This window comes from Mobula hypostoma, chromosome 25, assembly GCF_963921235.1.
Source record: "Mobula hypostoma chromosome 25, sMobHyp1.1, whole genome shotgun sequence".
In the NCBI taxonomy this organism is placed as follows: domain Eukaryota; kingdom Metazoa; phylum Chordata; class Chondrichthyes; order Myliobatiformes; family Myliobatidae; genus Mobula; species Mobula hypostoma.
In genome coordinates, this window is record NC_086121.1 from 40109905 (window position 1) to 40133749 (window position 23845).

The 23845-nt window shown below is 40.4% G+C and overlaps 1 protein-coding gene across 1 annotated transcript; it reads right to left on the reverse strand.

Annotated features, from left to right (window-relative positions):
• Positions 1 to 11537: 11537 nt before the first annotated feature.
• Positions 11538 to 23749, reverse strand: ubiad1 (UbiA prenyltransferase domain containing 1). The gene is made up of 2 exons (XM_063032951.1): positions 23091 to 23749; positions 11538 to 18901 (listed from the first exon to the last, which is right to left on the reverse strand). The coding sequence occupies exons 1-2, from the start codon at positions 23578 to 23580 to the stop codon at positions 18417 to 18419; spliced, it is 975 nt and encodes a 324-aa protein (XP_062889021.1). The 5' UTR covers positions 23581 to 23749; the 3' UTR covers positions 11538 to 18416.
• Between the last annotated feature and the right edge of the window lie 96 nt (positions 23750 to 23845).

Here is a 23845-nt window from a genome sequence, read left to right on the forward strand (position 1 = left end):
ATTCATGCAGACTTGACAGGGTAGATATGGAGATGGTGTTACACCCCTGGCAGTGTTACCTAGGCATTACAGAATTAAAATAAGGGGTCAAATCAGAATCAAAATCAGCTTTATTATTACAGTACTGATTACAATGTGTTGTGAAATTTAAGTTACACACACAAAATGCCGGAGGAATGCAGCAGGCCAGGCAGCATCTGTGGAAAAGAATATAGTCAACGTTTTGGGCCGAGACCCTTCATCAGGACCTGATGAAGAAGTCTTGGCCCGAAATGTTGACTATATTCTTTTCCACAGATGCTGCCTGGTCTGTTGAGTTCCTCCAGCATTTTGTGTGTGTTGCTTGGATTTCCAGCATCTGCAGATTTTCTCTTGCTTGTGTTGTGAAATTTGTTGTTTTCAGCAGCAGTAGAGTAATACATAAACAAATTACTATGTTCCAATATGAAGTACATAAAAAATAAATAAATCATGCAAGAAGCAAACAAATAGTGAGGTAATATTCATGGATTCATGGACAATTTGGAAATTTGATAGTGGAGGGGAAGAAAGTGTTCTTAAAATGTTGAGTGTGTGCCTTCAGATTTCTGTACCTCTTCCTTGATGTAGTAACTAGAAGAGGTCATGGCCTGGGTGGTGAGGGTCCTTAATACAGTACAGGGACTATACTCTGGAGTTCAGAAGAATGAGAGGGGAGCTTATAGAAACATACAAAATTTTGAAAGGGATAGATAAGATCGAAGTAGGAAAGCTGTGTCCATTGGTAGGTGAGACTAAGAGGACATTGCTTCAAGATTCAGGGGAGAAGATTTAGGACAGAGATGAGGAGAAACTGTTTTTCCCAGAGAGTGGTGAATCTGTGGAATTCTCTGCCCAGGGAAATAGAAACATAGAAACATAGAAACATAGAAAATAGGTGCAGGAGTAGGCCATTCGGCCCTTCGAGCCTGCACCGCCATTTATCATGGCTGATCATCCAACTCAGAACCCAGCCTTCCCTCCATACCCCCTGACCCCTGTAGCCACAAGGGCCATATCTAACTTCCTTTTAAACATAGCTAATGAACTGGCCTCAACAGTTTGCTGTGGCAGAGAATTCCACAGATTCACCACTCTCTGTGTGAAGAAGTTTTTCCTAACCTCGGTCCTAAAAGGCTTCCCCTCTATCCTCAAACTGTGACCCCTCGTTCTAGACCTCCCCAACATCGGGAACAATCTTCCTGCATCTAGCCTGTCCAATCCCTTTAGGATCTTATACGTTTCAATCAGATCCCCCCTCAATCTTCTAAATTCCAACGAGTACAAGCCCAGTTCATCCAGTCTTTCTTCATATGAAAGACCTGCCATCCCAGGAATCAATCTGGTGAACCTTCTTTGTACTCCCTCTATGGCAAAGATGTCTTTCCTCAGATTAGGGGACCAAAACTGCACACAATACTCCAGGTGTGGTCTCACCAAGGCCTTGTACAACTGCAGTAGTACCTCCCTGCTCCTGTACTCGAATCCTCTCGCTATAAATGCCAGCATACCGTTCGCCTTTTTCACCGCCTGCTGTACCTGCATGCCCACTTTCAATGACTGGTGTATAATGACACCCAGGTCTCGTTGCACCTCCTGAGGCTTCTTCACTAAATACAATTAAGAAACAGATAGGTTTTTACATAGTAAGGGTTATGGAGAAAAGGCAGGTAGATGGAGCTGAGTTTACGGATCAGCCAAGATCTTATTGAATGGCAGGGCAGGCTCGATACTCCTGCTCCTATTTCTTATGTTCTTATGATGGATGCCTCCCTCACGAGGCATCGCTTTTTGAAGAAGTCCTCAATGGTGGGGAGGCTGATGCCCATGACGGAACTGGCTGAGTTTATAATTCTCTGCAGCTTTTCTTGATCCTGTGCATTGGATCCTCCATACTGTTTGGGACAGGGAGTCAAAGAAATTGCTTCCCCTAGATAGTACTGAACGTTCAGAGTTCTCTACCAAAGAGAAGGTTCAGTGACTGAAATTCAAGATTGCTTATTGTCATGCTTTAGTATAAAGGAAAATATATGTATCAATGGATTTTCAGAATGAGTCAAGGGATGCAGGGTTAATCATAGAAACTAGCACTGAGATAAAGAAGCAGTGACCTCACTGAATGGCTGAACAGTTACAAGGGGCCAATTGTCCTATTTTTACTTCTATTTCCTACGTTCAATTCCATATTGCCACAAGCTACAAGTAAAAGAAAAATACAGATTAAAATTTCATTTTAAATAGAATCACACTGCTTCATCCTTCCAAAATTCAGTCTCACTGTCGAGGACGAATCATAAAATTTATCAATCTACCGGTATTTGTAACCACCCATGTCTAAGACACTCTTCAAATCAGGCACAGATTGTGGTTATGGTGTCCAGTGGAATGTAGCAGCTTAATGACCTGCATTTTACAGACATAAATGAGCAAGAATGCTTGGATCTAACCACGACTAAAGAAAAAGTTCACTTGATTTCATCAAGCATCAGTAATTAGGACAGGTTTCTCCTGGGTGCAGCCTTGGACAGAATTATATTGAGCAGGCATAAAATTTATTTTATTTGGCTTCTGGAACTGTCACTGCTCATATTCAATAAAATATATAGACAGAGTCAGATCCTCAGCCTTTAAATATGTCCAGAAACTTCTAGGATATTCAGATATATGTAAAATATTAATTAAAACAATGAAATAAACCTATTAAAATTGAAGAAGTTTTTTAATGAAAACCACAGGAAACTCTTTCTCAATTTTTCAACAAGTCTTTCTGGGCACTCAGTGAAAGATTGTACTCCTGCCAGGCTACAATGAACCGTTGACAACACCTTCCTTATTTCTGAGCTCAAACCCAAATTCACAGAAATACAGATGATTCACTTAAGTCTTTAACACATATCCCAAAGGGAGTAATGATTCTTTGAAAAACAAATCTCAGCTGATTAAAAGGTGTGATGTGTCTGGAGACAATATTACATCATAGAGAAGTTGAGAATATGGAGAGATGATAATCAGTTATAAAGAATATCATCTGTAATTTTAATTAGGATAAGTTTTATTTTGAAATTTGTTTGCCCAAGTTTTCCAGAAAGGAAAGATAGACATAAATATTGGGAAGCATCGCTTCGAGTTGACCTGCTAAAATTGCACGTACACGTTTTTGATGTGGTTACTAATTACAATCAAATTTGAGGATGCAACATGGATAACGGTGAGGGAGGACGAAGCAAAGTCATTTGGCCCCAAAACTCAATACTGCAAGCACTGTCCTTTCAGTAGAGCTACTAGGACTTGATGTTTCAATCCCTACGGTAAATCGGCACTCTCGATGTTAGCAGTGGGTTTGGAGAGGTGACAAGGAGGAAGGGTAGGTACGTCATCGGGGTCATCAGGTGGGCACCCTCCTTCTTTGACGTTTCATTGATAAGCCCACGACATCTCCAGAGGGCTCAACGGTGCTACCTGGCATCCCAGACACACACCCCTCAGTTCCATACCCTCCTGATGTCATCTTGCAGCCCAGTTGTTGTCTTTCCTTTTAATCCAAATCCAATTGCTGCTTTCTTCTGCTGCATTTGACAAGGACTTGATTGCTTGCTGGAGGAAGTGACCCTCACCCCCATCTTCTTCAATAGACTGGTCGTAGATGTAGCAACGAATCCCCTGCATCCCACTTCTACAGGGAAAATCTTGGTCTTCCAGCCATTCTGGGCAGCTTCAGTTGCCACACACATCAAAGTTGCTGGTGAACGCAGCGGGCCAGGCAGCATCTCTAGGAAGAGGTACAGTCAACGTTTCAGGCCGAGATCCTTCATTCAGAGTGTAAAAGAGAGGTGAGAGGGGACATTCGACTGCTGGGGAGATCATATTGGGGGACGAGGAAATGGCAGACAAACTGATTAAGAGGGAGCCAGGCCTCTCATAACCAAACAACCAAAGCCCAATCTGCTGCTAACGGCCAGGTCCTGGGAGATGAGGGTCAATGTGGGAAGGAGGTTGCAGTTCCCGGATGTGGTGCACACAACCCTACGCCCGGACTTTGTACTGTGGTCAACTGAAGACAGGAAAATAATTCTGGTTGAGCTGACTGTGCTGTTGGAGGACGGATGGGAAGAGGCCCATGAGAGAACGATCTTGAAGTACCAGCCCTTAGTGCAGGAGTTTAAAGACAAGGGATGGCAGGCATGGTTGTCCCCTGTGGAGATCGGCTGCAGAGGTTTCCCAGCCAATTCAGCATGGCGGTTGTTGTCAGGATGAAAGGAGCAAAAAACAAGCAGCTCGTAGGATGGGGGAAGAGGCAGAACGAGCCTCTTGTTGAAGTAGGCGAGAGGAGGGAAGCTGGAAGCCAGGAGCAGATGGGCAGTGATTTGGCCACCACTGCCGGCCCACCAACTGGAGAGTGTCGTGGTTAAGGGTGGAAACACTCTGTGAAGGTTGGGAACCACCCGATGACATCTCCTGGCTGAAGGCTACAGTTACCTTATAAGGTATCTGGAGAATGCACCCTAACAGGTGTATGTAACAAGTAACAAGTATTTTGTATCAGTCTTTACTTATGGAAGACACTAGCAGTATGCTAGAAGTTCAAAAGTGTCAGGGGACAGAAGTAGGTGTAGTTGTCATTACTAGGGAGAAGATTCTTGGGAACCTGAAAGGTCTGAAGGTAGAAAAGTCACTTGGACCAGATGGTCTACACCCCAGTGTTCTGAAGGAGGTGGCTGAAGAGTTTGTGGGGGCATTAGTAATGATCTTTCAAGAATAAATGGATTCAGCCATGGCTCCAGAAGACTGAAAAATTGCAAATGTCATTCCACTCTTTAAGAAGGGAGAGAGCAGAACAGAGGAAATTACAAGTTAGTTAGGCTGATCTCAGTGGTTGGGAAGATGTTGAAGTTGATTGTTATGAATGTGGTTTTGGTTTCCAAATTATGATTCAGCCACAATTCCGCAATGCCCATAATGTCAATCCTGCCAATCTCCAAATGTGCTACAAGATCATATACCTTACCCATATACTGCGTGCATTCAAAAATAACACCTTCAATTGTGTATTCATCACTTTTTGATTTTTACCCCTATGTTACACTTAAAAACACCCCACTGACCGCAATTTTGCCCTATCATCTGCCTGCCTTTCTTCCAACAATGCAACAACCCGAATACCAATTTCCCCATCCTGCGCTCTATCACTCTCGTTCCCTACACCCTGCCAAATTAGTTCTAGCAACGGTTCCAGTAAAACCTGCTTGGAAGAATAAAGGGTCCCTCTTAGGTTCAAGGGTAACCCATCTTTTTTGTACACCTCATACTTTCCCCAGAGGAGATCCCAATGATCCAAAAATCTGGAGCCCTGCCCCCTGCACCACTTTCTCAGCCGCTCATTCATCTATAGTATTATCCCATTCCTGGCCTGACTAGCACATTGTACCAGGACTAATCTTCCGCAGCCACTCTGAGATGTTCTGGACCCTAGGCAACACACCATCCTGGTGTTTCTTTCATGGGCAGAGATTCTGCTGTCCATTCCCCTAACTATTGAATCTCCTCACTATCACTCTGCCTTTTCTGACTTTACCCTTTTCTGCTGAGGCACAGAGGAGACTACAGTGCCACTGGCCTGGATGCTGTACCCTGACAGGTCATCCGCTCACAGTATCCAAAGGGGAATACTTATTGCTGAATGGCCACAGGGAAACCCTGCACTACTAACCCTCCCCCTTACTTCTCATGGTGGTCCTGCATTCTGGTGTGACCACCTCACTAAAAGTTTCATCTGTTAGGTTTTCAGCCTCCCAGGTGGTCCTGAGCCCAGCCAGCTCCTGCTCCAGTTCCTTGACCTTTTCAGTCAGGAGCTGAAGTTGGCTGCACTTCCTGCAGATGTAGTCATCAGGAAGACTGTTAGTCATCACAGTCCACTGTCTTAACTATTATCCTGCCTACTTTCATTAAACTTTTACCCCTCTACCATTTCCACTTATCACATCTCATCTGCTCACTTCATCACCTCTCCCCCACCCACCTAACTACCCCACTCTCCACCCCCCCCCACTTGTTTTCACCTATCACCTTCGAGCTTGTCACAATCATGAGAAAACCTGCAGGTGCTGGAAATTCAAAGTGACACACACACACAAAATGCTGGAGGAATTCTGCAAGCCAGGCAACGTCTTTGGAAAAAGAGTAAACGGTCGATGTTTCAGGCTGAGACCCTTCATCAGGACTGGAAAGGAAGGGGAGAGGTCAGAATAAGAAGGTGGCGAGAGGGGAAGAGGAAGTACAAGGTGGCAGGTGATAGGTGAAACTGGGAGGGGAAATAGTGAATTAAAGAGCTAGGACTCTGATTGGTGAAAGAGATAAAGGGCTAGAGAAAGAGGCATGTGATAGGAAAGGACAGATTTACAAATTTGATCTCTGCTCCATGCTCCATGATGACAAATGCAGTACCGTGCATTACACTGCTTATACTGGTTTATTGTGAAATTTCTGGACTGCCATCTTCAAATGCACAGTTCAATAAGACATACAGCAGGAGCAGAATTAGGCCATTCAGCTTATTGAATCTGCCCTGCAATTGGATCATGGCTGATTTATTCCCTCCCACCCCTATTCGCCAGCCTTCTCTCCACAACCCTTACTAATCAAGAACCTATCAACCTCTGCTTTAACTATCCCCAATGACTAGGCCTCCACAACCATTGAATTCCACAGTTTGACCACACTTTGGCTACAGAAATTTCTCCTAATCTCTTTTAAAAGAGATGTTATTTTATTCTGAAGTTGTGCCTTCTGGTCTTAGACTCTTATGTTACTGGAGATATCTTTATGTCCACTCTGTCTAGATCTTTCAGTATTCAGTAGGTTTCAATGAGTTCCCCCCTCATTCTATTCTCCAGTGAGAATAGGACCAGATCCATTAAACATAACCCTTTCATCACCAGATTAATTCTTGTAAACCACCTCTGGAGCCTCTCCAATGCCAACATATCTTTCCTTAGATAATATGGCCCAAAACTGCTCACAATAGTCCAAACAGGGTCTGAATAAACACCTTATAAAGCCTCAGTATTACATTCTTGATTTATATACCACTCAATCAAAGTGAATGCTAATATTGCATTTGCCTTCTTTACTGCTACTTCAATCTGCAAGTTAGTCTTCAGGGGATCCTGCACTAGGACTTCCAAGTCCCCTTTCACCTCTTTATTGACTAGCTTACCTTCGTATTCCATCTTTACCTTCTTTATGACTTTTTTTGTTGCCTTCTGTTGGTTTTTAAAAGCTTCCCAATTGTCTAACTTTCCACTAATTTTTGCTCTACTTTCTACCCTCTCTTTGGCTTTTATGTTGACTTCTCTGTTGACTCCTCTTGTCAGCCACAGTTGCATCATCCTGCCTTTAGAATACTGTTTCTATCCTGCATTATCCAAATTGCTCACAGCAACTCCAGCCATTGCTGCATCCATTATCATCCCTACTAGTGCAGACATCCCACCTCTCCTGGAGGTTCCGGGAGTCTCCCGCATATTAATAGCGGCTCCCTGATGCTCGCAAATTATATACAATATTATGGAAATCAATTTTTTTGAGAGCGAGCGAGAGAAAACAAGAGAGAGCGCGAGAGCAAGCAAGAGAGAGCGCGAGAGCAAGCAAGCGAGAGCGCGTGAGCGAGAAAGCAAGCGAGAGCACTTGAAAGAGCGCGAGCGACCACAAGAGAGAGAGCGCGCGAGCGAGAGCGCGCCATGGCAGAGTGTTCCAAAAAAAATATAAAACGTACGTCACCCCAGACTACACTAAAGTGTACCCCTGCCTAATAGGGGTCAAAATAATGACAGTGTTGCTCGCTGCACTGTTTGCAACAGTGACTTTTCTATTGCCCATGGTGGGTTAAGACTGTAAAAGATGTGTTGAAGTGAGTTTAACAGGTGTCATTCATTCATTAGCATAGCTAACGTTATTTAAACTAGCTGGCCAGCTGTTAAGGAGCTACTCTATTGCAGATGTCCCACCTCTCCCGGAAGTCTCCCACAAATTGATGGTGCTACCTCCCTGAAATGAGTTTTTGCAGGGTGGGATATCTGCTAGTGTTCCCTTCCAATCAATTTTGGCCAGCTGCTCTCTGATGCCTCTGTAATTCCCTTTACTCCATTGTAATACTGATTTCAGCTTCTTCTCAAATTGCAGGGTGAATTTTATCAGATAATGATCACTGTCTCCTAAGGATTCCTTTACCTTAAGCTGTTTAATCAATTCTGGTTTGTTGCACAACCGCAATCCAGAATAACTGATCCTCCTGTGAACTCTACCATGAGCAGCACATTTGTGGTCAACCACTGACGTACAAAATTACTCAAGTATGCTAAGAAAATTCAAGGAATGGTGGATGCCCCAAGGCCAAAAGATGCGTCATAGTTGTGGTCCCTTTTAGGACTTGTCAACTACTAGGAACAGGTTCCTACATGCTCCACTCATTGAACTCATTACAGCGGATTGGGAAGAAATGGCAATAGGCAAAGCAGGGTATGGTGGCTTTCAAAAAGGATAAGGACATGATGATGTCAGACACCGTACTCACACGTAATCTTACCTGATGGTATGGGTACAGACATGTCACAGGTTATAAGTGACGGAAATTAACGTCCTATGGACTTTGCATCCCATTCCCTTACCGCTGTAGGGAAAAATTATGCACAGATTGACAAGAGAGGCATTGAGTCTGGTTACAGGAGTAAATTGTTTAACCATGGAGAGAGAGTTTACTCTTGTTACTGATCATCAACCACTCGTGTCCATTTCCAATCCACAGAAGGGTGTTCCACTAATGACAGAACAAATGCAGAGATAGGCTGTTTCTTGGAGGACACAATTGTAAGAATATCTAATCTTGGAAATGCTGCTGGATTATCTCAATTACCTTTGGGAAAGAAATAACAGGAAAATTTACTGAAAGACAATCCTCTTTAAGTATTCTCCCCAACGCAAGTCAAAAGTCCCTCTAGGACGGGTTAAAAATGAAAGCATTGGTTCAAGACCTGGGATAGATCAGCAGATCGAGCAGCTTGTCATGCACCATGTGGGATGCCAACAAGAGCACTGCCTCTCCATCCCTGGAATAGCCTGCATTGCTCTGGTAGAAAACTCATCTGGATTTTGCTGTACGATTCAGGGGCACAATTTTTTTTTGATAGTAGTGGATGCAGCTACAGTGGCCAGAAGCATTTCTAATAGCCTCCACTACAGCCTCACACACTGCTGATGAGTTGAGAAGTCTCTTCAAAAGGGCTAGTGTTCTAGAACAATTAGTATGTGACAATGGATCAGCTTGTGGCAGAAGTTTCAGTCATTCCTAAAAATGAATAGAATTAAGACATATTACATCTGCACCATACCACCCAGGTACAAATGGTTTGGTGGAACGGGTTGTCCGGTGTAAAGAACACACTGCAAGCAATGTCAGTGAACATACTACAATGACACTGAATCAGAAGCTCAACAATTTCCTCCTTACACCTTGTAGTGCAGCACACTACCACCACCAATTCGCCAGCTATGCAGTTCCTGGGTCATCCCTTGTGTTCGTGTTTGGATCTTCTCAAAACCCAATCTCAGGAGTATGCAAGACAAAAAGCTGAGACAAATTGAAGGATCCTTAGAAAAGGAAGTTCAATGTTTCACTCCTGGCAAGGTGATCAAAGGTGGCTACTGGGAAGGATTATGGGCACAACTGGACTACTTTATTACAACCACTACAGAGGAGGCCTCAGAACGTGAGATCGCTTCACAGCCACATGTCCCACCTGCAAAGCAGAGTGCTCCCTTTGTCAGGAAAGGTATTATCCAACAAGCGTAAGAAAGCATCCACAGCGAGAATATCTTTAGGCATAAATGGGAGTATTTAGAATTTACTATGCTGTGGATGTCTGTACTGTCGTTGTACTGTGTACATAGTTGAGATGAATTCTACAGTGAGTTGAAGTTTGTAGTTAAGCAAAAAGGAATATTGTGTATTTAATGTCAGTAATTTGAGTAATTTTGTAACTATAGCATATTGTTCATAATTATGAAATTGCATAAAAATACTTGAATTGCATACGTCATGATGCTAACATGTATACGTACGTGCGCACATAGCTTAAACACCAAGTTAGTCTTGCATTTTGGATTTCTGCCTTTTTTTTTGCAATTATTTACAAAACATAACAGAATTCTATCCCTGTTAAGGTGGTGGAAAGATGGTGTGAGTGGGGATATCCAGGAAATGGAGGAGATGCAAGTGAGGGAAATGGTGGATGAAGGACATTTCTAATGTTCTGGAATGGAAAGTGTCATCTTGGGAACAGATGTGACAGAAACAAAGGAACTGAAAAAAAAAAGGAAATGTCATTTTTACAACTGACAAGAGAGCAAAGGGCTGTTAACATAGCTGTGCGAGTCAGTGGTTGTATTAAAGTTATCACAGGACTGTCATCTCCAGAGATCGAGAAAGGGGAGAGTGGTGTCAGAAATGGACCAAGTGAACTTAAGGGTAAGGTGGAAGTTGAGAAAGGGGAGTGCTGTAAAGGGAAGAGATAAAGCAGCTTTTATGGAGATAAAGAGTTAGCTGGCACTTCTAAGCCGAGACCTGCATGACTCCTAGTGCAGGGCCCTGCATGAAACAACCAACATCCCTTTGCCTCAACAGATAGTGATACACCTGCTAAGTTTCCCCACCAATTTGCTTCTTTGTTCAGATTTTGCAATATCTTGTGACTCTGATTCATAAGTCAAGCCTTCTTTCCAGAGTATGAAGACAAATTGTAATGGTGCCTTGCCTTATCCGGAGTTCAGATAATTCATTACAAGTTTGAGACAGACTCTGGGACCTTCCTGATTTTGCTGCTCAAAGACATAATATTTACTCACATAGCTATTTAGAGTCAAGTACTGTGTTTTTTTTTAAATAAAATTAGAAGGGGTAAAAAGTAATTGTCTTTGTGAGTATACTGACATTCCTGAAAATATACATATGGAAGTATGATTCAGATAAGTTCATGGAAATATATTTTCATGAATAAAGGGCTACAATTGCATCAGGCAACTTTGACAAGATCATTCTTGACAACTCATTAAAACGCAGAAAGGAATCAGTCTGAGCAGACTATTAAATATTCTTGTAGAACACACCCAAGATTAAACTGGTCAACTGACAATCCATCCCATAGAACATGCCAAGCCCCCAAAAAATATATCATGTATGAAATAATGCACATATTATTTGTTCTTCCCGGATTCTGAGGATCCCATATGCAAATTAAGAAGAAATTAATGTTTTGGACAAAACAAAAGTGAATAATCAGGCTTTCTCTAATCTGGAATAGAGAAATAGTCCATCAGATGATGTTCTGAGACGGACAAGTTCTGAAGCCACTTTGAGATGGTAACGAAGCAAATAAAAAACACAATCCTTTGAAACAAGATAGAGTAAATCCAAGACAAAATTTATTAGAATAAATAATCAAAGATTTACTATAAATAATATACAGTTTTGCTGATATTATGAAAACCCTATACAAAATTGCTGTAGATGCACTTGATCCATCATACATGTATTAATAGAGAACCATAAACAAAAGCTCATTATGTTGTTTTAAACATACAAAATCATGCTTTAGTTGATATAAAATTTGCATTGTATAAAAAAAGTATAAATTCAATGTATTTCTACCAGAGAACAATGATTCTAGTTATTTATGTACTAAACAAACAAATTTATAATATAGCAACATATCCAGCCAAATTTTGGTGGTAAATGGGGATAGGGAAAAAGTGCAAGTATAACAAAAATATTTTGGTTGAAATTCAAGTTCAGCAGAAATAAAATTATGTTGCTTCAACACTTCCTCCCAATTAAACCCAGTTCTGGAACTTCAGAAAAGATCGATTAAATCTCCATATCTGGGTAAATGCAACTCATCACACTGGCCATAAAATACGTCTACAAAACTGGTTGTATGTAGTTGAAAATAGGCCTAACTTCACAACGTATACACAGATTTTCACTGTTGTTCTTACAGGAAAACTTGATTCCCTACTATAAAAAAATTCTAAACAAAGCTTCAGCAAATGATACCAACAATGGTGCAATAGCCCAATATACCTTTCCAATGAAATTCTGTACTTCTAACCCCAACCCTGAAAAACAATTCCTTCCTTACTTATTGATCTGATTTGCCTGGAACCCAAGAGGACAATAATCAATGTACAATTTTTGTATTTAATTAGATCCGTGTACTCCAAGGTTCCCATCTATGTCAGGTGTGCATTTACTCCTGAAGATCAGGTCCTAGTCCCTCAGCTTCTCAGCCTCAGGATCATTCCCAGCTTCTGCAGCTCATCTCTGGTAACTTCTTACTGCCATATTAGGGAAGTTTTCCAAATCCATACTTAAAGAAAGCTTCACCTACTTTCTCCTAAGCCCACAGGGAACTTCCAACTTTGTATGTTTCTTCCAAGGTGAAGATATTCATGTAGCGAACTCATGTAGTATTAGTCTTTACAGAGACACAGTGGAGGACAGTACCACAACAAGTAGTGTTTGTGACGTGGTTTTGATGCTGATGTGCTGAGCTATCAGTGTGGAGCTTGCACATTCTCCTTATAACCTCATGGTGTCGCCTGGGTGCTCCACTTTCCTCCCACATTAACCAGGCACGCTGGTTGGTAGGTTAATTGGCTGTTAGAAAGTATCCTTTGCTGAAGTGGCAGGAGAATCACAGGGGAGTTGATGGGAGGTTTCTGCAGGTTCCTCACAGATACTTTCTGCAGGTGCTGATCTTGCCCAGATTCATACACCCTCAATTCCATAGCAGACCATTCCTCCAGACACAGCATTCATTTTTCCAGCAGAACTAAAATATTGTTTATGCTCCTTATGCAGACAGTTTAAAATCCTAAGCTGCCTCCCCCCATATAAGATTTGAAATTCTGACCACTAAAATAAATGTTGCTTTATATTCTCTTATCTTTGTAATTTTTACAATGGATATTAATGAGTTTCTCCCACAATCCACAGAAGTAAAGTTTATATTTACATTAACTGAAATCCTTGCATTGTTTGTGCCCCTACAACTGAGTATCAGATTGGCATCCATATTTGCAATTTGTCTGTTAAAAATTGTTGAATTGAGCATTCTTCAAACATTTTTCAAATTCATGAGCACCTTTCAGCATTAAAAATACTTAACTGCTGGTGCTTAAATTTTTTATTATAACTACAAATTATTCACATTTTACTTCATCCAATGGCAAGTCATGTCTCAATAAGCTACTGTAAACAAAATGAAACAAAAATTGCTACAAAGCTAGCCAAAATTGAATCATCTGCATGTGCTTTAAAAGACAATTGACAGCAGGGCCTAGCTGATCACAATCTCTACCTGAAAATTACCTAAACTAGACAGCTCCAGGCCTGAATAAGATACATTTTTATCTTGGCACAGAGAAGGCAACATCCCCCCTTGGTCATGTGACCTACTCTAACAACAGATACAGTTTAAAGAGCTTCACCTAGTTACTTTACTATCTAATGAGGCATTGAACAGGAGAAATATTCCATGAATCAAAAAAAAAGTTGGAGATTTGATACAAGGAAAACAAACAAAATTCCTTAACAATACCCTAACACTTCAAATTGGGGATTCTTTTTTTGTTTTGGAAGAGATCCTGCCTGTCCTGCAAGGTGTTTGAAATGTAAACTAATCAAAATTGGGTAATAATTAGACAGTACTGCTGGGATAATGGAAAGTGTTCAGCATTGACATACTATGTACAATTTCATGCCAACTTTGTCTCTGGAGAATTACTTTCAGAGAAGGAACTGCTATCATGTCCCAGTCTGACCTCTATTTAAATACAGACATGGCTGTTGAATAGAAAAGCTTGGCATGCATACTGAAGAGATAATTTTGAGTAAAGATGAAATATTTGTATATGTGTTTACATCATGTGAGAGTACAATTTAAGTGCTACACATCAAAATAAACTTTCCTCTCTATTGAAATATTACAGTTCTGACAGTGCGATTTCTAAAGGAACCCAAGCATACCCTTTTAAGAAAAGTTGGTACAGATAATTCCTGAATACAAAAGGAATATAAAAGTTAAAGTAAATTTCTGAATTTTCATAACTTACTGTTTTTCACTATTTTTGAAAAGTTTGGTAAATGCCTTTAATTCAAAAAGTTTGTGGATTAAAAAAAACCTAGTTTCCTTTTGAATGTTGTTAAATATATTCATCATATCTTTGGTGAATTGAACTTCACTCTAATTCACTGCACAAAACCATCAGTTCATTTAAAAAAGCCTTTTTGTAATATTAATAAAATGGCAATTTAATTTGCTATCCACCAAACAAAAGCAAAGGAAACAAAAAAAGAAACACTAAAAATTTCTCATAACAGATTCATTGGGTCCAATTATCTATCTTCACTGAATAAGAAACAAAGCCCAAAATTGATAGCGAGTTAGTGTGTGGTTAAGCCCACTCTCATTAAGGATAATTTCAGGTACTGGTGGCCAAATATTTGCTAACATGCATTCCATAATGTAAAGACCCACAGCTTTAGGTATAACTGGGGCCAGGTAGAGGAGGTGGGTCAAAGGCTGAAATTTAGAAGTGACTACAGAACTTGCTACCAGATGACTATGTACCTCAGAAGATCAAAGAGTCAGACAGTTAGAGTGAAAACGGGACAGCAGTATGGGATTTGCCTTGGTGATTCCATTCAACACACACACACGCAAAATGATGGAGGAAGGCAGGCAGGCAGCATCCATGGAAGAGAGTACAATTGACATTTCATGCTAAGACCCTTCAGCGGCTGTCTGGCCTGCTGAGTTCTTCCAGGATTTTGTGTGTATTGCTTGGACTTTCAGCATCTGCAGATTTTCTTTTGTTTGTTAGCGATTCCATAAATAGATTTTGCAGATGCCGGAAATCATGAGCAACACACAAGATATTGGAGAAACCCAATGAAGAGTCTCAGCCCGTAACCCCGACTGTTTATTCCCTCCCATAAATGCTGACTGACTTGCTGAGTTTCTCCAGCATTTTATTCATGTGGTTCCAATTAAGTTTGACTCATATCCCTTGAATACAGTCATTCCCAGAACAAATGAGACAAACTTCACTTGGAGATGGGGCACTACATGGATATGACGTGGGTCTGATGACCATTTTTTGTCAGAGGCAAGAGCGCAACTTCAGCCATGAAGCACCTGCTTGAATTTCCAGAATATCATTAAATGACAGAAAATGCTTATTAAGACATTTTCAGTAAGTGTTGAAATAAACAACACTGCCACAATTTCTGAACCTATATTTCCAATCTCTCAATAAAAATTTGGTTTCTTGTTGAAAAAGCTTTATCTTGAACAGAAAATGATATTAATTTGTAGAGGTCCTCATAGAAATAATTTTGGAAATCACTCAAAAATCATTTAAAGAGAGATATACAGCTATATAGGACCCTGGTCAGACCCCACCTGGAGTTCTATACTCAGTTCTGGTGACCTCACTACAGGAAGTATGTGGAAACTGTAGAAAGGGTGCAGAGAAGATTTACAAGGATGTTGCCTGGATTGGGGAGCATGCCTTATGAGAACAGATTGAGAACTTGGCCATTTCTCCTTGGAGCGACGGAGGATGAGAGGTGACCTGATAGAGGTGTACAAGATGATGAGAGGCATTGATTGTGAGGCTAGTCAGAGGCTCTTTCCCAGGGCTGAAATGGCTAACACGAGAGGGCACAGTTTTAAGGTGCTTGGAAGTAGGTACAGAGAAGATGTCGGGACAATTTTTAAAAAAAAACGCAGAGAGCGGTGAGTGCATGGAATGGACTGCTGGCGATGGTAGTGGGAGGTGGATACAATAGGGTCTTTCAAGAGACTCTTGGATAGCTACATGGAGCTTAGAAAAATAGAGGGCTATGGGTAACCCTAGGCAATTTCTAAAGTAGGTACATATTCGGCACAGCATTGTGGGCCAAAGGGCCTGTATTGTGCTGTAGGTTTTCTAAATAATGACTAAGACAAGAAAATGGGCTGGGCTGGAATGGAATTCCAAAATAAAAGAAGAGTTACTGAAATCCATTAGCTCTAACTATGTGGATTTCCTTGGAAAGCTGAGTTATTTATAAGTACTGGAATTTTTAAAAGTTGGCTGATGAGAAAAAGGTACTTATGCTGTGGGACTTTTAACAAGTTTGAGTCATACTTCTATTTCAAAAGCTTGTGTGAGTCATCCACTATTTAAAGAGCGGCAGAAAACACTATGGGAGAATGACTGAACTGTTGCCAGAATTGATTTATTAACCAAATTGAACAACTAATGGTGTATAATGAACAAAAAAACTAAACAATTGCAAATTATTAAATATTGCACCCTTTCAGAAGATTTATTCTCCAAATCCAGTTACTTTGATAATATGATTTTAACAAGTTTATGCAACACATCGTCAAAATTAAATAAAACCCTCAGTTTAAAATAAAATGGTTAATGATCCTTGTTAATCAGGCCCCACAATTTATCATAAAATGTAACACTGAAAAAATATGGAGTTTTGAAATGCATATAAAAATGTATTATTAATTGTATTATAAATGTATTATTAAATGTATTTGAATTTAAAAATGAACCCTTTAGTGAAAGGCTTTATTGGGAAAATTTATAATTTATTGTTACAACAGCACAATTACCCTTCACTTAAGATTAAGCAAGACTGGGAGAGAAAGTTTAACATGGCCTTGATAACAGAGGATTGCTTGCGGATTTTGAAGTTGGTTAACTCTTCTTCGATCTATGCCAGTCACTCTTTAATTCAACTTAAAATTGTACATCGTAATTATTTGACAAAGAAGAGACTGTCTAAAATGTTTGCTAATGTTGATAGTCAGTGTGATAGATGTAAAACCAAGACAGCTACATTGACACACGTTTTGGTCATGTTCTGTATTGAAACATTTATGGAAATTTATTTTTTCTACAATTTCTAAAGTTTTAAAAATTAATTTACAACCTAGTAAATTGATATTTTTGTTTGGTATAATCCCTCATGGTATTCCTCTATCAGACCAACATGTAATTGCATTCGTTACATTATTGGCCAGAAGGGCTATTTTGTTGAAATGGAAAGATGCTTCTGCTCCTACTTTGATACAATGGTTCTCTCAGGTGATGTTAGTCTTAGTTTGGAGAAAATCGTAAGTCAAACTTTTGATTCTCGATTTAATTTCGAGAAAAGGTGGGGTTCTTTTGCCCGCTATTATCATCTGATTTGAGTTAATTAACATGGTTTCCTTCTGATTTTTGTTTAAATGGATTTGAGTTGGCGAATGATGTTTTTCTTTTATGGAAGCTTGTATGACTTATAGCTCCGGGTTGTACTCCCAATGGGTTTTTTTCCCCCGTATTTTTTAGTTAGTAGGGTTTTTTTTTTCTTAGTAGGGGTTCTTTTCTCCCCCCTTTTTTTCTTTCAAAAAAATATTCTTCACACTTTATTTTTTCTTATTATTATTGATATATGCTTACTTTGTTAATCAGTTATTTGTTAATTTAATTCTTTATTGTACATATTGACTTGATTATCTTATGTATTTTTGTTGATCATTAAAGATCATGAAGATTTTAAAATGAAAAAAATTAAATAAAAAATAAAATGTAACACTGGAATACAGTTGCAATCAAGAAATTCAGATCACACTAAATTGGAAATTACTTATTCAAAATTACCTCCAAGCTCCCATTTTATATGCATGTTTAGACAAGTTCTACACATTCACATCCTAGCTCTGCTAGATATTAATTGTCTAATCTGTACCATTTGAGCATGCAGGCATTTATGAAGAGACCAATGGATAATGGTATCAATATTAAAGCAAAAACAGAAAATTTTGGTTTTCCCCCTTAATGTCTTGGGAATAAAAGACATTCTCAAGTTAGAAATGTCTTTTAAAAGCTTAGATTTGAAAATTGGATATTGCATTTCGCATTCTTTTCACGGATTGAAGAAAGTTTTGCTTAGTTTCTGTACAAAAGATTAGGCAAATGCTTTTTATTAAGAACCATTAGTGTATCAAGTTGAAATACAACCATAGTGCTAACATTACTTTACAAGTAATTGTACCTGCAGTTAAAATTTAAACAAAACTAAGCCACCTTATTTTCCCGATGCCAGTATCATTGTTCTAATCCGCTTTATTGAGAATTCATTCCCAATTTTTCTAGGTGATAGAGAGTGTAGATTTAAAAAAACATGAAACAGAGGCTCCACTGAAGCACTACCTGTCAAACCTCAGACATGCAAAATCAAACTGAAATATAACCATCTTCAGTTTGTGCACCGCCATTCAGAAGTATGTCCGCGTGTTTTAGTTTGGCAAGGTTCCAGGTGGAGCCAACAAAATACCAAATACATAGAACAATCCCAGCAAAAAATTCAACTTTGCAGTCATCTGGGGAATTTTGGCATAATTTTGGCTTCGAAACTGCCGCTCAAGTGAAAATGCCAAAGGCACAGTCAGAAGTGGCAGTGTGAGGCTGATTGTATAATGAGTTGCTAAAATACAGAATATTACATAGGGTATAAATATCAGTATGTTAAACACAATATAAGATAATGTTGGTCCAATAATAATGGCAAAGGTAACTATCCCTGCTTGCTTATCGGACTCCATGTCTCTGGTATTGTTACTGTGCAAGATTGCCTCTGTATTAAGCGCTAAAGGAATTGCATAAAGTAGTGGTGAAATGGCCAAGTAACCCACTTGAACAGCGTAGGCAAACATCACAGCTAGTGGTCCAAAGGTGATCAGAATGATGATATCACCCAGAGCGAAGTACTTAAATCCAATACCTATGGAGGGAAAAAAAGAATTAGTACATTTCAAATGAAACAAATAACACATCAGTATGAGTATTTAAAGATCAAACTGCTGGCTTTATTGACCATTTAACTGACTTAAATATTACAGTCCTGTACACAGTAACAGCACTAACCATTCCTCCTAAACAGTTATGGGATTCAAGACTTATACCCTTGACACGGCAATATACCAAACTCACAAGCCTTCCATATACTCTACCTGCTTAAGCAAGGATTCCATTCCATTTTCTCAACTTTTTTTCATTTTTCTTGTATCTATTCTAATGACAGGCCTTTCCACACTAGTGTTTGAGATGTCTTTCTTTGTCTTCAGTTGTAACTACTCTCTCCCATAGCTGATGGGGGTCTCAAACACATTTCCTCTCCTCCCTGAAATTTTCTCAGTAACAAAATGCCTAAGAATGTTAACCTGCTCATCTTAGCTCAGCAACAACCCTCTAAGACACTGCTGCACCTTTATCCCAGATACAAGAGCTGCTGCAAATAGCAAGCAAATGGGGTATGCAATCAAAAACATAGGGTAAGAGCAGCTGTCATACTCAAGATATCTAATAGGATTCTAATTCACTTCAAATGGTTCCATTTATTATCAGAGAATTTACACAGTATACAATGTGAAATACTTAGTCTTTGCAGACATCCACAACAGAACCCCAATGAACAGAAAAATGTTAGAACCCCAAAGCCCCCTCTCCCCTGTGCAAACAGCATCAACCTCCTCCAAAAAAGCACCAGCGCCGACCAAGCAATAGCAAAGCATGATCTGCAAATCAACAAAACTACTGTTTACCAAACCAATCGACATGCCACAGTTCAACTTGCATGAAAAATGGGAAATAAAAAGGAGGAAGAGAGACTATACTCACAGGAGTGTGCATAAACAGAAGAGCATACAAAGAAATACAGTAACACACATAAAAGTAGCTGGTGAATGCAGCAGGCCAGGCAGCATCTCTAGGAAGAGGTACAGTCGACGTTTCGGGCTGAGACCCTTTGTCAGGACTAACTGAAGGAAGAGTTAGTAAGAGACTTGAAGGTGGGAGGGGGAGGGGGAGATCCAAAATGATAGGAGAAGACAGGAGGGGGAGGGATGGAGCCAAAAGCTGGCCAGTTGATTGGCAAAAGGGATATGAGAGGATCATGGGACAGGAGGCCTAGGGAGAAAGAAAAGGGGGAGGGGGGGGAAATCCAAAGGATGGGCAAGGGGTATAGTGAGATGGACACAGGGAGAAAAAGGAGAGAGAGAAAAAGAATGTGTGTATATAAGTAAATAAATAACGGATGGGTTACGAGGGGGAGGTGGGGCATTAGTGGAAGTTAGAGAAGTCAATGTTCATGCCATCAGGTTGGAGGCTACCCAGACAGAATATAAGGCATTGTTCCTCCAACCTGAGTGTGACTTCATCTTGACGGTAGAGGAGGCCGTGGATATACATATCAGAATGAGAATGGGACGTGGAATTAAAATGTGTGGCCACTGGGAGTTCCTGCTTTCGCTGGCGGACAGAGCGTAGGTATAGTAAGCAACCCAAGGGAAGTGCGATACACTGAAGGAAACAAAAATCCATAGGCAGGTTATGGATACCCAGGTCCTCCACCTCACTCGACAATTCTACTGGGTTGTCAGTATTGATCCTTCAACTAAGTATCCTATTACATACTGTGTTATGTTAAATTTTGTAAGACAGATTGTCTGAACATTTCAAAATGACAATTTAACTCTAGTGAACCCTTAGCAAATGGTTTCTGTATACCAGTGAGTATGTTTGCAATGTCAGTACAGAGTAAACACTGTAAATGTCTGTAGAAAGTTTGTTTATAGTAGCTGGATTCTTATTTAGTCTCAAGAACCACTAAAATGCCAATCTACGTCCAGTTGAAGGACTGTTTTTTGGATTGGGGCTTATTGCTTTTAGTAATATTAATGTTTCTTTGTATGTCCAAGGAATGTTGTATGCTACAATAAGTGGGAGTGACCAGAAAAGCATCTAATTGATTTATGAGGTTATACTGATCAAGAGTGCTCTCATACTTATTTACATTAGGATCAATGACGTCCACCATTATCACAACGCTATGGGACTACACTTGTCTAAAAATGTAGCGACTTATCACCATCTTAATGTTACTACACTTTATATACATCCAATAGATTTTTCTTAAATGCTGCTCATTTCTAACCCAAAGATTGGCTTAGCACCTCAATGATTCAATTGCTTTCTAGTGCTGTCAAAGTTTACTTCTACTATATTACTCTATTCTAATTCTATCATACATACAGTGGATTGCAGTTAATTGGGACACATCAGGACCAGTACATTTTGGTCCAATTAGGTGGATGTCTCAATTAGCTAAAGTTTCACATAAATAGTTAAGGCCTGACAAAAGAAATTACTGTCTGAGTAATTATATATTTAAATAAAATCCATAATAAAATAGAATACTATCAATACTACTACAGTACTATAAAACTGTATATTAGTTCCTAAAAGTTATTTACAGTAAATGAACGAAGTCAGTGCAGCCACCTAGTGTAGATAATGAACTGCCTTGTTATAATGCTGTCTATGATTGCATTCTACAAATCTTCATTTTCATTGTAACGTTCAAGATGATTATCAAGATGAACATTTTGGCCAGGACCTTTCATCAGACTGGAGAGCCCTGACGAAGGGTCTTGACCCAAAACATCGACTGTTTACTATTTTCCATAAATGCCACCTGGCCTGCTAAGTTCTTCCAGCATTTAAAAACACAAACACGAGGAATTCCAAGCATTTTGTGTGCGCTGCTTGGATTTTCAGCATTTGATGATTTTCTAGTTTGCAGTCAGGATTGAATTTGGGTCTCTGAAGCTGAGGAAGAGACACGACCAGTTCTGCCACAGTACCAAGACCATAATGTATTTAAAAAATTAAGATTAATTACAATAAAACCTCAAAAATATGGCATTCTTGGGGCTTTGGCAGTTACTGGAGCAACACCTTCCCCAGATTTCGGGAATGTTATTTCTCTTATACTAATATTATTTTAGTAGTACAAGTCTTCCAGTCACCATAGCAGCTTTGAAACAGTAGCAAATACACAAGTGATGCACACCCTACTCCAGCTGCGACCCTGTGTTCCAAATGAACTCAGGCTATGGCCATGCTGCCGGCCCACAGAATGGGCACTGCACCCAGCCACAAAACCAGTTGATATGCTGAACACCTGCTTTGTAATGTGGGCTAGAGAGCGCCAGATATCAATTCGGATTTCCACGCAATCCTATGTACATGGAGCCCAGAAAAATAGAGGGCTATGGGTAAACCTAGTAATTTCTAAGGGAGGAACATGTTCGGCACAACTTTGTGGGCCGAGGGGCCTGTATTGTGCTGTAGGTTTTCTATGTTTCTATATGCCAAATTACTGGCATTTCTCTGTAAGGGTTTAATGGAGGTTTAAAAATGACCAAATAAAAGGTGATACCTTTCTAATTTGTGTCAGATATAGCTCATTTAGCACCTGCAAAATTAGTTCAGCCTCTTTATAACTGCTTCAGTTAGTAAGTATTGAAAGCCACGGCGAAGTGAAACTAGTTACGTATGAAGTCCAGGATTACGATGTGCTGATAAATAAAAGTATCAAATCTAATTCTTATGAAATAAAATTACATTCAAAAATCATTTCCCTCACTAAGTATTTGTCTGCTTTCATTTTAAAAAAATTTTCAGGGTTCTTGTTTTATTTTCGAATAAACTGATGTTGATTCTGAGGGTCTGGAATGCTTTAGGTGACCAATGGAAGTAATAAAACGGTTTAATGCAAAATCTGAATAATTACCACTGAAACTAGGAAGCACTTAAAGTAAAATAAAAACAGAAAATGCTGAAAAGCTCAGTCCATGTGAAGAAAACTGTTAACGCTTCAGGGGGAATACCATGAGGAAACGCCCGGACCCTGAAGCGTGTAAGTTTCACTTTTCAGAGGCACTGCCTGAACTGCTCGATTTTCCAAAGATAAACAGTAATAGATTCTGATAAAAGGTCTTCCCTATACCGCCTGACGTACTTAGTCATCCAGCTTTTTCTGTATTTATTTCGGATTTCTGGTATCAGTAGAATTAGTTGATTTACAGTAAATCTTGAATGACTGTAACTCCGCAAATTCTCTTACATACCTCCAGTGTACAGAAACGAACTGGACAGACCCCCGAAGAAGATAAGTGCCAGGTGTTCTAGTTTGAGCTTGCTCAAGAAATAAAGGGAGGAGGCACAGAGGCAGCCCAGGGTGTAGAGAAAGGCTCCGAACCGCACCACATCCTGCGGCTCCAGGATCCGATCCACCAGCGTGCGATCATCGCTCTTCTTGTGATCGATGCCGCGACTGAAGTCATAGTAGGTGTTCACCAGGTTGCCGGCACCGTGCACCGCCAGCACGGCCAAGGCGGCCAGCAGGCAGATGGCCAGGTCCAACTTGCCCAGGGTTTTGTAGGCCAGAGCCGTGCCGAGAGCCACGGGCGTGAGCGAGGCGCTGAAACTCCACGGCCGCAGCGCCAGAACATAGGCTGCACACTTGTGTCTCAGACCGAGTGGCACCTCGGCGGGCATGCCCGAGCCTCTGACAGCGGCGTCCTCATCGATAGGACTGACCGCTCCATTCTGCTTCATCCTCACTCCGGGTTCGCCGTGCTCCGACTGCCGAGTACCACGCACCGAACTTCACCTGGTTACGCGGCACCATCACTCAAAGGTCACGACACGACACGACCCGCCACCACACGCATGCGCATGTCATCGGTAACCGGGGACATGTGCAGTCTCTCTGGGAGCCCGCCCGCTCGGCGGAATCCCCTGGGGCTGTGCGCATGCGCAGCCTGCTTGGCACCTCCCTTTGTCTTCGGAGTGGTTTATTTCTGTGCGTCCAAAAAAAGGC

Coding starts and splice junctions, on each gene's coding strand:
- ubiad1 (XM_063032951.1), bottom strand. CDS start 23,580: ATGAAGCAGAATGGAGCGGTCAGTCCTATCGATGAGGACGCCGCTGTC. Junction 18,902..23,090: donor TTCGTTTCTGTACACTGGAG/GTATGTAAGAGA, acceptor TTCCCTCCATAG/GTATTGGATTTAAGTACTTC.